Genomic DNA, 16,414 nt, shown 5'->3' on the forward strand with positions numbered 1-16,414 from the left:
TATGGGTCAGTATTAGGGTAGTTAGTGCTGGTCTAGTCAGATATTCTATGTATTAACAATGTATGTGTAAATCACTGCGATCACTATTACTCTTTGCTGGGTGGTGGCCAGCCATAGCTTTTTCAAATTCTTTAACAAGAAAAAACTGAGTAACCATTATAGCTATAAATTCTTCTCAAACTGGAGCTTTTGGAAGCAGTATGCCGGCCGTCGGACTCCAAATAAGCAGGTCTACCCGCCCAACTCACATAATCATCATGCAGCCTACATCCACAGTGCTCTCTGCTGCCACCTCTGTCTGTGTCAGGAACTGTCCAGAGTAGAAGTGAATCCCCACAGCAAACCTCTCCTGCTCTGGAGAGAGGTGTCAGCAGAGAGCACTGTGGTCAGACAGAAAATAACTACACAACTTCCTCTGGAGTATACAGCAGCTGATAAGTACTGGAAGAGTTAAGATTTTTATATAGAAGTCATTTACAAATCTGTTTAACTTTCTGGCACCAGTTGATTTGAAAACATTTGTTTTCCAACAGAGTATCCCTTTAAGGCAATGGGTGGTCAAACCAAATATTGGTTTGATTTGTATTTCTTTTCTGTTCATTCACTGACAGTTCTCTTTTAAAGAGGTTAGGATCTTTACAAAAACATATCTACTATCCAAAGGCTAGGGGATAAGTTGATGATCATGGGGGATAAGTCTTTGGATAGGGAATAGGTCTTTACTAAGTGCATAACCCATTTAAGCCCCTACTTCCCATTGCATGGATTGGGAATAATTGGAGTACGGCGAATGACCTTAGTCGTAACACATAGCTTTGGAAGTGTTCACCCACCTTAAGTCATAAACATGAACAAATGTGCAACTTTTAAAGGCTGGTAAAGCTGGTAATTCTTCCAAGAGCTAAACAGCAGCCGATCCCACAGAATAGGAGCAGAGCTACGGGGCTTAAAATGAGACTTGGAAGTAAATTAATGCAAATCGTGAAGAGAAACTTTCAGGGAGAAAGGGAGTTCAGTAGCCTGGAATCCCTGTTGGCAGCTAAAACCTCAGAGATTCACGGCTCCGAGCAATTTCCAAGAGCGCAGTCATGAGGAGAAGCGAACGCATGATCCATCGGTGTAGAGAAGACGCTCGCTAATTGGTGACACCTGACTCCCATACCGGTGGGCTTCTCAATTAATGGGAGCCGAGGATTTCTCTGCACTTATTACAATGTAATAGTAGAGAACTAAGGGGAACCTTACAGCTTCATGCTGTCTCTTCAGTAAAACCTTGCATGTATCTTCTCTCCGGTAAAATTTGCATAGTTTTTTTTAGAAGATATGCTAATGAGTTAACTGTTTCTGCCTACTTAACAATGTCACATTTTGAAAGAATGGCTGCTTTACTTAATTGGCTCCATAGGCGGCCCTCACGGTATCACCCTATGGGATTCCCTTACGGTATGACTCTATGTGATGCCCTCACGGTATGACTCTATAGGATGCTCTCACGGTATGACTCTATGTGATGCCCTCACGGTATGACCCTATAGGATGCCCTCACGGTATGACTCTATGTGATGCCCTCACGGTATCACTCTATGTGATGCCCTCACGGTATGACTCTATGTGATGCCCTCACGGTATGACTCTATAGGATGCCCTCACTGCATGACTCTATGTGATGCCCTCACGGTATGACCCTATAGGATGCCCTCACAGTATGACTCTATGTGATGCCCTCACGGTATGACTCTATGTGATGCCCTCACGGTATCACTCTATGTGATGCCCTCACGGTATGACTCTATAGGATGCCCTCACTGCATGACTCTATGTGATGCCCTCACGGTATGACCCTATAGGATGCCCTCACAGTATGACTCTATATGAAGCCCTCACGGTATGACTCTATAGGATGCCTTCATGGAATGACTCTATAGGATGCCTATATGATACGACTCTATAGGATGCCCTCATGATACGACTCTATAGGATGCCCTCATGATACGACTCTATAGGATGCCCTCATGATACGACTCTATAGGATGCCCTCATGATACGGCTCTAGGATGCCCTCATGATAAGACTCTATAGGATGCCCTCATGATAAGACTCTATAGGATGTCCTCATGATAAGACTCTATAGGATGCCCTCATGATAAGACTCTATAGGATGCCCTCATGATACGACTCTATAGGATGCCCACATGATAAGGCTCTATAGGATGCCCTCATGATAGAGCTCTATAGGATGCCCTCATGATACAGCTCTATAGGATGCCTTCATGATACGGCTCTATAGGATGCCCTCATGATACGACTCTAGGATGCCCTCATGATACGACTCTATAGGATGCCCTCATGATACGACTCTATAGGATGCCCTCATGATACAGCTCTATAGGATGCCTTCATGATACGGCTCTATAGGATGCCCTCATGATACGACTCTATAGGATGCCTTCATGATACAGCTCTATAGGATGCCTTCATGATACGATTCTATAGGATGCCCTCATGATACGGCTCTATAGAATGCATTCATGAAACGACTCTATAGGATGCCCTCATGATACGACTCTATAGGATGCCCTCATGATACGGCTCTATAGGATGCCCTCATGATACGGCTCTATAGGATGCCCTCATGATACGACTCTATAGGATGCCCTCATGATACGACTCTATAGGATGTCCTCATGATACGACTCTATAGGATGCCCTCATGATACGACTCTATAGGATGCCCTCATGATACGGCTCTATAGGATGCCCTCATGATACGACTCTATAGGATGCCTTTACGGTATAACTTCATTGGATTTCCCCATTGTATGACTCTATACAATACCGTCATGGTGTTGTATTTGGTCTCATGGTGCCTTCAACAGCTCGGTGACAAAATAATTAATATCATATAGGAAATCTTAAATCAATAAATCAAATAATCTCAATACTATATACTATACTATTATATATTAAAGACAACAGAAGAAGGTGCTATCTGGTGCCATTATCTGTATAACAAAAGGTTAGGTGGAATTCACCTGTCCAGCCTCCAACATTGTCCCCCCCACCTCTCCTACCTGTACACCCGTGGAAATTCCGGTTCCTCGCCGCTCGCCGGGTGGGGACCAGACCAGGATGTCTGCTGAAATCATTCTGCAGGCACAGAGTGCAAACCCCTGGTGTCATCCTGAGATCCCCCCCTCCGCAAATCGCTGGACAATTCATGTGATTAGCGGCGATTCGGGTCTCCGGTGACCAGGAAAAAATAGGGTGATAGGTGGCGTCCGAGACGGTTGCTATCACCCTTTACCAGCAGGAGTGAGGTGGCATGGGTTCCACCTCACGATCACGTGATCGGTCGGTCAGAGCGACCGACCAATCACTGACCTGCTGTGCGGTGATCACCGGTGATCGGGCCGGCGATCGGGGCCTTACTTACCTCGGCGGAGGTCAGCGGGGGTCCTCTCAGGCAGAAGCAGCGCCAGGATCGGAACGGCAGGAGCAGCGGCAGGAGCAGCAGCAGTAAGAGCTGCAGGATACAGCAGGAGGGGAGGCCTGTTTGCCTCCTGCTGTTGCTAAACAACAACTCCCAGCATGCACAGCCAAAGGGCATGCTGGGAGTTGTAGTTTTGCAACAGCTGGAGGCACAACTATAACTCCCAGCATGCTATTGGACTGTTTGTGCATGCTGGGAGTTATAGTTATGCAACAGCTGGAAGCAGATTTTTTTTCTATGAAAAAGTGTGCCCCCAGCTGTTGTATAACTACAACTCTCTGCATGCACGGAAAGCCAAAGGGCATGCTGGGAGTTGTAGTAATGTGCCTCCAACTGTTGCATAACTACAACTGCCAGCATGCCCTTTGGCTGTCCGTGCATACTAGGAGTTGTAGTTATGCAACAGCTGAAGGCACCCTGGTTGCAAAACACTGAGTTTGTTACCTAACTCAGTATTTCGCAACCAGTGTGCCTCCAGATGGTGCAAACTACAACTCCCAGCATGCACTGACAGACCGTACATGCTTGGAGTTGAAGTTTTGCAACAGCTGGAGGCACACTGCTTTAACGAAAAGTCGTCAAACACTTGTGGGGTGTTAAGGCTCACTGTACCCCTTGTCACGTTCCTTGAGGGGTGTAGTTTCCAAAATAGTATGCCATGTGTTTTTTTTTTTGCTGTTCTGGCACCATAGGGACTTCCTAAATGTGACATGCCCCCCAAAAACCATTTCAGCAAAAGTCACTCTCCAAATTCCCATTGTCACTCCTACCCTTCTGTGCCCGCAGAACACTTTACATCCATATGAGGTATTTCCTTACTCAAGAGAAATTGGGTTATAAATTTTGGGGGGATTTCTCTCCTTTTACCCCTTGTAAAAATTCAAAAATTGGGTCTACAAGAATATGCGAGTGTAAAAAAATTAAGATTTTGAATTTTCTCCTTCACTTTGCTGCTATTCCTGTAAATCACCTAAAGGGTTAACACACTTTCTGAATGTCATTTTGAATACTTTGAGGGGTGCAGTTTTTATAATGGGGTCATTTGTGGGGTATTTCTAATATGAAGACCCTTCAAATCCACTTCAAACCTGAACTGGTCCCTGAAAAATTCCGATTTTGAAAATTTTGTGAAAAATTTGAAAATTGCTGCTGAACTTTGAAGCTCTGGTGTCTTCCAAAAGTAAAAACATGTCAACTTTATGATGCAAACATAAAGTAGACATATTGGAAATGTGAATCAATATATAATTTATTTGGGATGTCCATTTTCCTTATAAGCAGAGAGTTTCAAAGTAAATAAAAATTTAAAATGTTTACATTTTTTATCAAATTTTGGAATTTTTCACCAAGAAATGATGCAAGTATCAACGAAAATTTACCACTAACATAAAGTAGAATATGTTGGGAAACAACAATCTCGGAATCAGAATGAAAAGTAAAAGCATCCCAGAGTTATTAATACTTAAAGTGACAGTGGTCAGATGTGCAAAAAATGTCCTTAACCCCTTAAGGACCGGAGGTTTTTCCGTTTTTGCATTTTCGTTTTTTGCTCCTTGCCTTTAAAAAATCATAACTCTTTCAAATTTACACCTAAAAATCCATATTATGGCTTATTTTTTGCGCCACCAATTCTACTTTGTAATGACGTCAGTCATTTTGCCCAAAAATCTATGGTGAAGCGGGAAAAAAAATCATTGTGCGACAAAATTGAAAAAAAAAACGCTGTTTTGTAACTTTTGGGGGCTTCCGCTTCTACGTAGTACATTTTTCGGTAAAAATGACACCTGATATGTATTCTGTAGGTCCATACGATTAAAATGATACCCTACTTATATAGGTTTGATTTTGTCGGACTTCTGGCAAAAATCATAACTACATGCAGGAAAATTAATACGTTTAAAATTGTCATCTTCTGACCCCTATAACTTTTTTATTTTTCCGTGTATGGGGCGGTATGAGCGCTCATTTTTTGCGCCGTGATCTGAAGTTTTTAACGGTACCATTTTTGCATTGATAGGACTTATTGATCACTTTTTATTCATTTTTAAATTATATAAAAAGTGACCAAAAATGCACTATTTTGGACTTTGGAATTTTTTTGCGCGCACGCCATTGACCGAGCGGTTTAATTAATGATATATTTTTATAATTCGGACATTTCCGCACGCGGTGATACCACATATGTTTTTATTTTTATTTACACTGTGTTTTTTTTTTATTGGAAAAGGGGGGTGATTCAAACTTTTAATAGGGGAGGAGTTAAATGATCTTTATTCACTTTTTTTTTTCCACTTTTTTTTTGCAGTGTTATAGCTCCCATAGGGAGCTATAACACTGCACACACTGATCATTGTTATCCCATAGGGACCTATAACACTGCACACACTGATCTTCTATGTTGATCACTGGTTTCTCATAAGAAACCAGTGATCAACGATTCTGCCGCATGACTGCTCATGCCTGGATCTCAGGCACTGAGCAGTCATTCGGCGATCGGACAGCGAGGAGGCAGGAAGGGGCCCTCCCGCTGTCCTGTCAGCTGTTCGGGATGCCGCGATTAGCCGCGGCTATCCTGAACAGCCCGACTGAGCTAGCCGGGAACTTTCACTTTCACTTTTAGCTGCGCGGCTCAGCTTTGAGCGCGCGGCTAAAGGGTTAATAGCGCGCGGCGCCGCGATCGGCGCTGCGCGCTATTAGAGGCGGGTCCCGGCTTCACTATGACGCCGGGCCCGCCATGATATGACGCGGGGTTACTGTGTAACCCCGCGTTATATCAGAAGAGCAGGACCAAGGACGTACCGGTACGTCCTTGGTCCTTAAGGGGTTAAAGGGTACCTCTCATCAAATAAACTTTTGATATATGTTAGATTAATGAATGTTGAATAACTTTCCAATAGCATGTTAATGAAAAATATGCTTCTTTCTATTGTATTTTTCCCAATCAGTCCTGTCAGCAAGCATTTCTGACTCATGCTGGAGTCCTAAACACTCAGAGCTGCCAGCCTGCTTTGTTCACAGCCACACAGGCTGTGAACAAAGCAGGCTGGCAGCTCTGAGTGTTCTCCTTTGTGAACAAAGCAGACTGGCAGCTCGTAGTGTTTAGGACTCCAGCATGAGTCTGAAATGCTTGCTGCCAGGACTGGTAGGGAGACCCCTAGTGGTCATTTCTTCAAAGTGGAAAATTAAATAGAAAGAAGCATATTTTTTAATAAGATGCAATTGTAAAGTTATTCTGCATACATTAATCTATAATATATCAAAAGTTTTTTTGATGAGAGGTACCCTTTAAGGGGTTATTGTAAGTGGTCACCCCAAAAGGCAGGAATAGAGTGTGAGTCAGCTCAAGACTGCACGTATACCTACCTGACGTGGCACCATCAGTCTCGCTTTTGCCAGGACAATCCAATGAGCCGGTTTGTGATATCGCTACCAAAAAAAGGGTGGTTCAAGAGCCTTGCCAAGCTGTCTCAGGTGGGGCTTAAATGCTCCCATTTTAGCAACCATGATTTATATTTCTGTCATATGAGAGTAGTAGGCACCACCACTTTTGCAGGCCTTTACAGAGAAGTGTCTAAAAACAATTATACATCCGGTATGTGTTTTTTTTTTTTCTTCTTAACATTCACTGTTCCAGTTCTTTCCAATGTGACACCCTCTTAGAGATGTCATATGTGAGTAAATATACAGAGACAACATGTAGATGGAAACAATGAGACGCATATGGTCACTCTTACAACTGCAACCTGTCACTGACCATAGGGATGGAAGCCACAACCTAGAAATAACTGAGGGTCATCATTGGAATTGCACCATCTTAAAGGGGTATTCCAGGAAAAAAAACTTTTTTTTTTTTAATATCAACTGGTTCCAGAAAGTTAAACAGATTTGTAAATTACTTCTATAAAAAAAAATCTTAATCCTTCCAATAATTATCAGCTGCTTAAGTTGAGTTGTTCTCTGTTGACATCTCTGCTTGTCTCGGGAAGAGGTTTGCTATGGGGATTTGCTTCTACTCTGGACAGTTCCTGAGACAGGTGTCATCAGAGAGCACATAGACAGAAAAGAACGACTCAACCTCAGCAGCTCATAAGTACTGAAAGGATTAAAAAAAATGTATAGAAGTAATTTACAAATCTGTTTAACTTTCTGGAGCCAGTTGCTAAAGATTTTTTTTCCCCTGGATAACCCCTTTAATGACAGTATTGGAGCTGAGGGTAATTCTTACTATTAGTCGGTGGCAGACCGCCCTCTAGTCATTGTCATTCCGATCAGGTTGCAGGATGGCGCATCAATTAAGACTTTGGTTTATGTGGTCTTTCACAATTCCAGGCCTAGTATTATGCAAACATATTCCTCTGCACACAGTACTGTTGCTATATTTCATATTTTATGATGTCTTTTGCTAGGAATAGAATGTGTTTCATTTATTACATTGTACAGATTAATTAATATTCCCTTATCCCGAGGCTTAATGTGCTCAAACTTCTTCATTTGCTAGAACCCATTTAGAATTTGTTGTGCCATTAATCATGTGATTGTGTATAAAAACCATTACTCTACTTTAAACATTTACAAAGTCCTGGTCCATCTTCTACGACTTGATGTTTCCTTGGTGCAAATTAATGACAACATGATTTTATGTACCTTCATATACATGGCCACTAGAGATGAGCGAACTTACAGTAAATTCGATTCGTCACGAACTTCTCGGCTCGGCAGTTGATGACTTTTCCTGCATAAATTAGTTCAGCTTTCCGGTGCTCCCGTGGGCTGGAAAAGGTGGATACAGTCCTAGGAGACTCTTTCCTAGGACTGTATCCACCTTTTCCAGCCCACCGGAGCACCGAAAAGCTGAACTAATTTATGCAGGAAAAGCCAGCAACCGCCGAGCCGAGAAGTTCGTGACGAATCGAATTTACTGTAAATTCGCTCATCTCTAATGGCCACCACTAAACACCGGCAACATAAAGGTTAAAAAAATATGCCGATATATATATACCATAGCATTCTCCCAGAAATTCAGGAATATTCGGAGCTTCCAGGGGACACTGATCCCCTCCCTTCCTTTAGCTTGTGGGCCAATGAGAAGGATGCAAATACAGTTGTCAGATGTTAGCAACATCCCTAGCAAACAATAGGAAAGTAGTTAGTTGAAAGATATAATCGCGCATGCGCATTTTGCAAATTTCATTCGAATTTCGCATGAAAAAAAGTGAATAAATGTGCGAAATTCACAAATATAGAACAAACATTCATCCATATGTTAGCAAAATATGGCTAATTCCAATATGGCCTATGCTGCTCATCACTATTGTTCCCCAGGAAATGGGTTTGGGGAATATTAAGCACCCAGTGGCATACATTGCCTGTACTCCAGTCCCATGATTTCATTATATATGTGTACCGTATTTTTCGCCCTATAGGACGAACCGGCGTATAAGACGCACCCAATTTATAGGTGCCAAATCTAAAAAATTAAGATTCTGAACCCAACAGTGGTCTTCGACCTGCGGACCTCCAGATGTTGCAAAACTACAACTCCCAGCATGCCCGGACAGCCAACGGCTGTCCGGGCATGCTGGGAGTTGTAGTTTTGCAACATCTGGAGGTCCGCAGGTTGAAGACCACTGGTATAGGAGGTAGTACTCACGTGTCCCCGCCGCTCCGGACCCGTCACCGGTGCCCTGGATGTCGCTCCATCGCTGTCGCCGCGTCCCCGACGCTCCGGACTTCTTCTTCCCCGGGATCCACGCTCTCTGTCGCGTCATCACGTCATCACGTCGCTGTCATCACGCCGCTACGCATGCCGTTCCTATTGGATGATGGCGTGCGCGATGACGTCGAAGGAGAGCGCAGGGGATCCCGGCACGGAGAAGACACCAAGGAGGCAGATAAGTTCCCTCCGGTGTCCTGTAAGCTGTTCGGGACACCGCGATTTCACCGCGGCAGTCCCGAACAGCCCGACTGAGCACCCGGGTTAGTGTTATTTTCGCTTCAGACGCGGCAGTCAGCTTTGATCGCCGCATCTGAAGGGTTGATACAGGGCATCACCACGATCGGTGATGTCCTGTATTAGCGGCGGGTCCCGGCCATTGATGGCCGCAGGTATTCGCCGTATAAGACGCACCAACTTTCCCCCCCAGTTTTGGGGAAGAAAAAGTGCGTCTTATACGGCGAAAAATACGGTATATTACTGTTCAATATTTTGCTATATTGCTATACAATTAAAAACAATGTTCGAAGAAAAAAGGACTTATACATTGAATGCAGTATGTTTACACAGCCTTGCTCAGCCCTTTCAGCAATCCAATGGTGTAGGCTTCTATGTGGATAGTAACAAGATTCATGAGGCGATGGCGGACCCAGATCAGGCACAGCAGGAACCATAAAAGGATTTATTTACCAAGATGCAATGCGTTTCGCTGCGCATGCGCAGCTTCCTCAGGCATACTAAAGTGTAACACGGTAGACACTTATACAGGAAGAGCATTCACTATTTCCTATCCATATATTATTTGGATAGGAAATAGTTAATTATCTTGCTATATAAGTGTCTACCGTGTTATACTTTGTTATGTTTGAGGAAGCTGCGCATGCGCAGCGAATCGCGTTACATCTTGGTAAATAAATCCTCTTATGGTTCCTGCTGGGTCTGTCAGCACCACCAGTGCCACCAATCGATTGTTGAATTTAAAAGCTTGGGGGCAGCAGACAGTTGCCTACTTGATATTTGGATGGAGCGCTCCTTCTTTCTCTTTTAGATTAGCTCTTTGTCAGATGGAACCTAATAACTTATCTCTCATTGTGGAGCTCTTAATGTGTTGATGGGATTTTTTTTTATACAAACTGATCTGGCTTTTTTTTTCTTCTTAATCTTATTGTTTGTAGGATGTGGCCATTTTGACTAATACAAAGAGGAATGCAACAGTGGTGTGCCATGACTCTGTTTCCTTGCTTGCCATAACTAGACAGGTATGAACTTTATCTTTTATAGACCTAAACATGTGCTAATTTGTGATAATGTTTTCTTATCCTGTACTGATCTGGAGTTATATCCTGCATTATACTCCAGAGCTGTACTCACTATTCTGCTGGTGGGGCCACTGTGTACATACATTACATTACTTATCCTGTACTGATCTTGAGTTATATCCTGCATTATACTCCAGAGCTGTACTCACTATTCTGCTGGTGAGGTCACTGTGTACATACATTAGATTCCTTATCCTGTACTGATCCTGAGTTATATCCTGTATTATACTCAAGAGCTGTACTCACTATTCTGCTGGTGAGGTCACTGTGTATATACATTACATTACTTATCCTGTACTGATCCTGAGTTATATCCTGTATTATACTCCAGAGCTGTACTCACTATTCTGCTGGTTGGGTCACTGTGTGTACATACATTAGATTACTTATCCTGTACTGATCCTGAGTTATATCCTGTATTATACTCCAGAGCTGTACTCACTATTCTTCTGGTGGAGTCACTGTGTACATACATTACATTACTTATCCTGTACTGATCCTGAGTTATATCCTGTATTATACTCCAGAGCTGTACTCACTATTCTGCTGGTGGGGTCACTGTGTGTACATACATTAGATTACTTATCCTGTACTGATCCTGAGTTATATCCTGTATTATACTCCAGAGCTGTACTCACTATTCTTCTGGTGGAGTCACTGTGTACATACATTACATTACTTATCCTGTACTGATCCTGAGTTATATCCTGTATTATACTCCAGAGCTGTACTCACTATTCTTCTGGTGGAGTCACTATGTACATACATTACATTACTTATCCTGTACTGATCCTGAGTTATATCCTGTATTATACTACAGAGCTGTACACACTATTCTGCTGGTGAGGTCACTGTGTACGTACATTACATTACTTATCCTGTAATGATCCTGAGTTATATCCTGTATTATACTCCAGAGCTGTACTCACTATTCTGCTGGTGGGGTCACTGTATACATACATTACATTATTTATCTTGTACTGATCCTGAGTTATGCTCCAGAGATGCACTCACTATTCTGCAGGCTTCAAACCTGAAATGCCCCACAGCTTTTTTTTAACATCTGCACCATTTGCATTCTGAGATGTGTCATTTCTCTATCGGCTCCATTGGGGGACACAGACAGTGGGTGTATCTTGCTGTCTCTAGGAGGTGTGACACTATGGTGATAAAAAAAAAGTCAGCTCCTCCCAGCAGGATATACCCACCTTCAGACTCTGAGCTAGTCAGCTTAAGCTTAGTGTCTGAAGGAGGTGGACGTGGTCTAGACCAGGTCTTCTGATTTTTTGTTTTCCTAGTTAGGTGGGGACTGCGGTTCCGTTTCCCCATTGCGAGTGAGGGGGCACAGACATTGCGTATATGCGCTGTTAACCCCCCTTTGCCAACGGTCAGCGCTTGGGTGGTACCTCACGGGTCCGGGTCCCCCTATTTCCCTGCTCGCCTCGCTCGCGCATAGCAGCCAGGCGTGATGCAGGTAACTAAAGCTGACTGAAGACTTCACTGTTCTTCTGAACTCTTTGGTTACAGCCCTAAGAGACACCTTTCATCTAGAGGACCCAAGATCTTCGGATGTCAATCCAGGAGTATCTTTTCATCGTGCTAAGCCAGCACCTCAGAAGTTCAGCTCTCACGCTGACTTTGACAACATTCTGGAAACCGCATGGAAACACCCAGACAAGAGATTCCCGGGAATCAAGACAATTCAAGATCGTTATCCATTTGACAAGGTCTTTGTCACTAAGGTGGTTTCCCCTCCCTCAGTGGATCCACCAGTTTCCCGAATCAATAAGGCGACTACACTGCCTCTGGCAGATGCCGCTGCCTTCTAGGATCCCAAGGACAAGAAGGTGGAATCCTTAGCGAAGTTTGCCACTGAAGCTGATGGCTCTTCTCTTCTTCCCATCTTCGCCTCGACATGGGTGTCCAAGGGCCTGTCGGAGTGGTCCGTCAGGATATCTTAGCGGGATCCCCCCCCCGGAGGATCTATCTGCTCTGGCTCTCCAATGCTCTAAAGCCGGGGATTTTCTGTGCGCAGCTTCCATGCAGGCAGCCCGTTGTTCTGCCTATGCTGTGGGTCACCTAGCGTCTCTCCGCCGCTCTATGTGGCTTAACCCCTTAAGGACACATGACGTACTGGAACGTCATGTGTCCACTCCCGATCTATAACGCGGGGCCCGGCCTCTAACAACGGCCGGGACCCGTGGCTAATAGCGCACGGCATTGATCGCTGTGCCGCGCGCTATTAACCCTTTAGACGCGGCGTTCAAAGTTGAACGCCGTGTCTAAAGTGAAACTGAAATCATGCCGGTTAGCTCAGTGGGCTGTTCGGGATAGCCGCGGCGAAATCGAGGCATCCCGAACAGCTTACAGGACGGCCCCTACCGGCCTCTTTGCTGTCCGATCGCCGAATGACTGCTCAGTGCCTGAGATCCAGGCATGAGCAGTCATGCGGCAGAATCATCGATCACTGGTTTCTTATGAGAAACCAGTGATCAATGTGAAAGGTCAGTGTGTGCAGTGTTATAGGTCCCTATGGAAGCTATAACACTGCAAAAAAAAAGTGAAAAAAAAAGTGAATAAATATCCTTTAACCCCTTCCCTATTAAAATTATGAATCACCCCCCTTTTCCCATAAAAAAAAACACAGTGCAAATAAAAATAAAAATAAACGTATACGGTATCGCCACGTGCGTAAATGTCCGAATTATAAAAATATATCGTTAATTAAACCGCACGGTCAATGGCGTGCACGCAAAAAAATTCAAAAGTCCAAAATAGTGAATTTTTGGTCACTTTTTATATCATGAAAATATAAGTCCTATCAATGCAAAAATGGTACCGTTAAAAACTTCAGATCACGACGCAAAAAATGAGCCCTCATACCGCCCCATACATGGAAAAATAAAAAAGTTATAGGGGTCAAAAATGACAATTTTAAACGTATAAATTTTCCTGCATGAAGTTATGATTTTTTCCAGAAGTACGACAAAATCAAACCTATATAAGTAGGGTATCATTTTAACCGTATGGACCTACAGAATAAATATCAGGTGTCATTTTTACCGAAAAATTTACTACGTAGAAACGGAAGCCCCCAAAATTTACAAAACTGCATTTTTTTTTCAATTTTGTCTCACAATGATTTTTTTTCTGTTTCACCATAGATTTTTGGGCACAGTGACTGATGTCATTACAAAGTAGAATTGGTGGCGCAAAAAATAAGCCATAATATGGAGTTTTAGGTGCAAAATTGAAAGAGTTATGATTTTTAAAGGCAAGGAGCAAAAAACGAAAATGCAAAAACAGAAAAACCCCCGGTCCTTAAGGGGTTAAAGCTTGGAATGCAGATGCCGCTTCCAAAAGATCTCTCACTGAGCTTCCCTTTATGTGTGGCCGTCTTTTTGGCAAACACCTTGATGAGATTATCTCCGAGGCAACGGGAGGTAAGAGTTCCTTGTTACCTCAAAATAAGGCTTGCCCTACTTCCCAAAGGAAGTCCTTTTCCTTTCGGTCCTTTCGGACCTCCAGCTCCAACAAGGGGTCCGGGCAGACGCCCTCACAGGACAAGAAGGCTCCATCGTTCCGGACTCGCCCGTCTTGAAAGTCGGACTCCAACCGGTCCGGCCGTTTTGCGCCCAAATCAGGCAACCGCAAGCCCACTTCTGCATGAAGTGAGGCCCCCACCCACGGTTTCTTCTCGGGAGGGAGGTCGTCTCTTACTTTTTCGAGACATTTGGACCTCTCACATTCAAGACTCTTGGGTCAGGGTCGTGGTGTCCAACGGTTACCGGATCGAATTTGCATCCCTTCCGAGGGATCGCTTTTTTCGCTCCCGGGCCCCCCGGTCTCCTCCTTTGGTGAAGCAGTTTCGAGCAGCGGCTCTCCAGTCTCTGCTTCTCCAGGGGGGTTATTGTTCCTGTTCCTCCAGGGAAACGGTTTCGGGGTTTCTATTCAAATCTTTTTGTCGTCCCTAAGAAGGACGGTTCTGTGCGTCCAATTTTGGACCTCAAACGTCTCAACCATCATCTTCTCATCCGCCACTTCAGAATGGAATCTCTCCGTTTGGTAGTGGCGTCCCTGGAACAAGGGGAGTTTCTTTCATCGGTGGACATCAAGGATGCCTACCTCCATGTGCCAATATTTACGGGCCATCATCGGTACCTCTGCTTTGCGGTTCCGGAGGGGCACTTTCAATTTGTACCCCTCCCCTTCGGTCTAGCCACTGCTCCTCGGATCTATACAAAGGTCCTTGTGCCGGTGATGGACCTGTTGCGGGCGAGGGGAATCTCGGTGATACCCTATCTGGATGACCTTCTCATCAAGGCTCCAACCAGGGCCCAGACTCTGGAGAATCTGGACGTCACTCTCCACACTCTGACTCGCTTCGGGTGGATAGTCAACCAGGACAAGTCAGTCCTCCGTCCTACCCAGTCTCTAACCTTTCTGGGACTTCACTTCGACACGGCCTCTGCCCGAATTCGTCTTCCGCCGGACAAACGTGGGTCCGCTCCCTTCGGACCCAAGTATCAGTCTCCTCCCGCACTTGTATGGAAGTCCTGGGCCAGATGGTGGCAACTATGGAGGCCGTACCTTTTGCCCAGTTTCATTACCGCCCCCTTCAACTGGCGATTCTCTCTCGGTGGAACAGGTCTCCTCTGTCCCTCGATCGTCAGATTGTTCTCCCTCTCAGGGTCCGTCAGTCTCTGCTCTGGTGGCTCTGCTCCCCCCTTCTTCTCCAAGTGCAGTCGTTTCTTCCCCTTCACTGGCAGGTTGTTGCAACGGATGCCAGCCTGTCGGGCTGGGTCGGCGTGTTCAGGGTTTGGACGGTTCAGGGTCTCTGGTCTCCCCAGGAGATAAACATATTGGAATTACCGGCGATTCTTCTTTGTCTTCTTTATTGGGAGTCCCATCTTCAGTCCCGTCCTGTCCGCGTTCAGTCGGACAACGCCACGGCCGTGGTGTACATAAATCGTCATGGCGGCACTCGCAGCTCGGCAGCCATGGCTGAGGTGACCAAGATTCTCTCCTGGGCAGAGAGCAAGGTTCCGGCCATATTGGCAATTCACATCCCGTGGGTGCTCAACTGGGAAGCGGACTTCCTCAGTCTGTCCTCTCCCGACCCCGGCGAGTGGTCTCTACATCCAGAGGTCTTCGCGCAACTCTGCGACCTCTGGGGCATCCCGGACGTGGACCTCTTCGCATTCCGGCGCAATCGGAAGATCCTTCTGTTTGTGTCCAAGTCCCGGGACCCTCAGGCCCTGGCCACGGACGCCCTAGTGATTCCTTGGGCGGGGTTTGCCCTACCCTATCTGTTCCCTCCTCTTCCGTTTCTTCCAAGGGTGCTGAGGAAGCTCAAGGCAGAGGGCGTCCCCAACATTCTGGTAGCTCCAGATTGGTCCTGAAGGTAGTGGTACGCCGACGTAGTGAGGCTCCTGGACGACGCTCCACTGCACCTTCCGCTCCGTCCAGACCTGCTCTCTCAGGGTCCTCTTTGCCACCCCAATTTACAGTTGCTGCATTTGACGGCATGGCGGTTGAGACCACGGTTTTGAGGGCCCACGGGTTCTCTTCCCAAGTCATTCGCACCATGCTCAAGGCTTGTAAGCCCTCCTCTGAAAGGATTTACCACCGTACTTGGAGGTCTTATTTTTGTTGGTGTGAAGCACAGGACTTCTCCCCGGTGACCTTCTCTGTTCCCCGTCTTCTCTCCTTTTTGCAGTCGGGGTTGGAGCTAGGGTTGTCTCTCCACCAGGACAAGGTTGTTTTCCGGCCAGACCCTTCCTTTTTACCTAAGGTGATCTCGGCCTTTCATCTCAATGAGGATATTGTCTTCCCGTCATTTTGCCCTGCTCCTTCTCATCCTAGGGAGCGCTTACTGCACAAGCTGGACGT

The 16,414-nt window shown here is 45.2% G+C and overlaps 1 protein-coding gene across 5 annotated transcripts in view; it reads left to right on the top strand.

Moving 5' to 3' along the window:
* Positions 1–16,414, top strand: part of LOC130358323 (cyclic nucleotide-binding domain-containing protein 2-like) — a 290,442-nt gene that overhangs the window by 66,240 nt on the left and 207,788 nt on the right. For all 5 annotated transcript variants that reach the window (XM_056561431.1, XM_056561432.1, XM_056561430.1 and 2 more), the window contains one exon: positions 10,379–10,462. In XM_056561431.1, coding sequence (XP_056417406.1) covers positions 10,379–10,462 — 84 coding nt within the window. The remainder of the gene's footprint in view (positions 1–10,378; positions 10,463–16,414) is intronic.

The sequence above is a fragment of the Hyla sarda genome, chromosome 2 (genome assembly GCF_029499605.1).
Source record: "Hyla sarda isolate aHylSar1 chromosome 2, aHylSar1.hap1, whole genome shotgun sequence".
In the NCBI taxonomy this organism is placed as follows: domain Eukaryota; kingdom Metazoa; phylum Chordata; class Amphibia; order Anura; family Hylidae; genus Hyla; species Hyla sarda.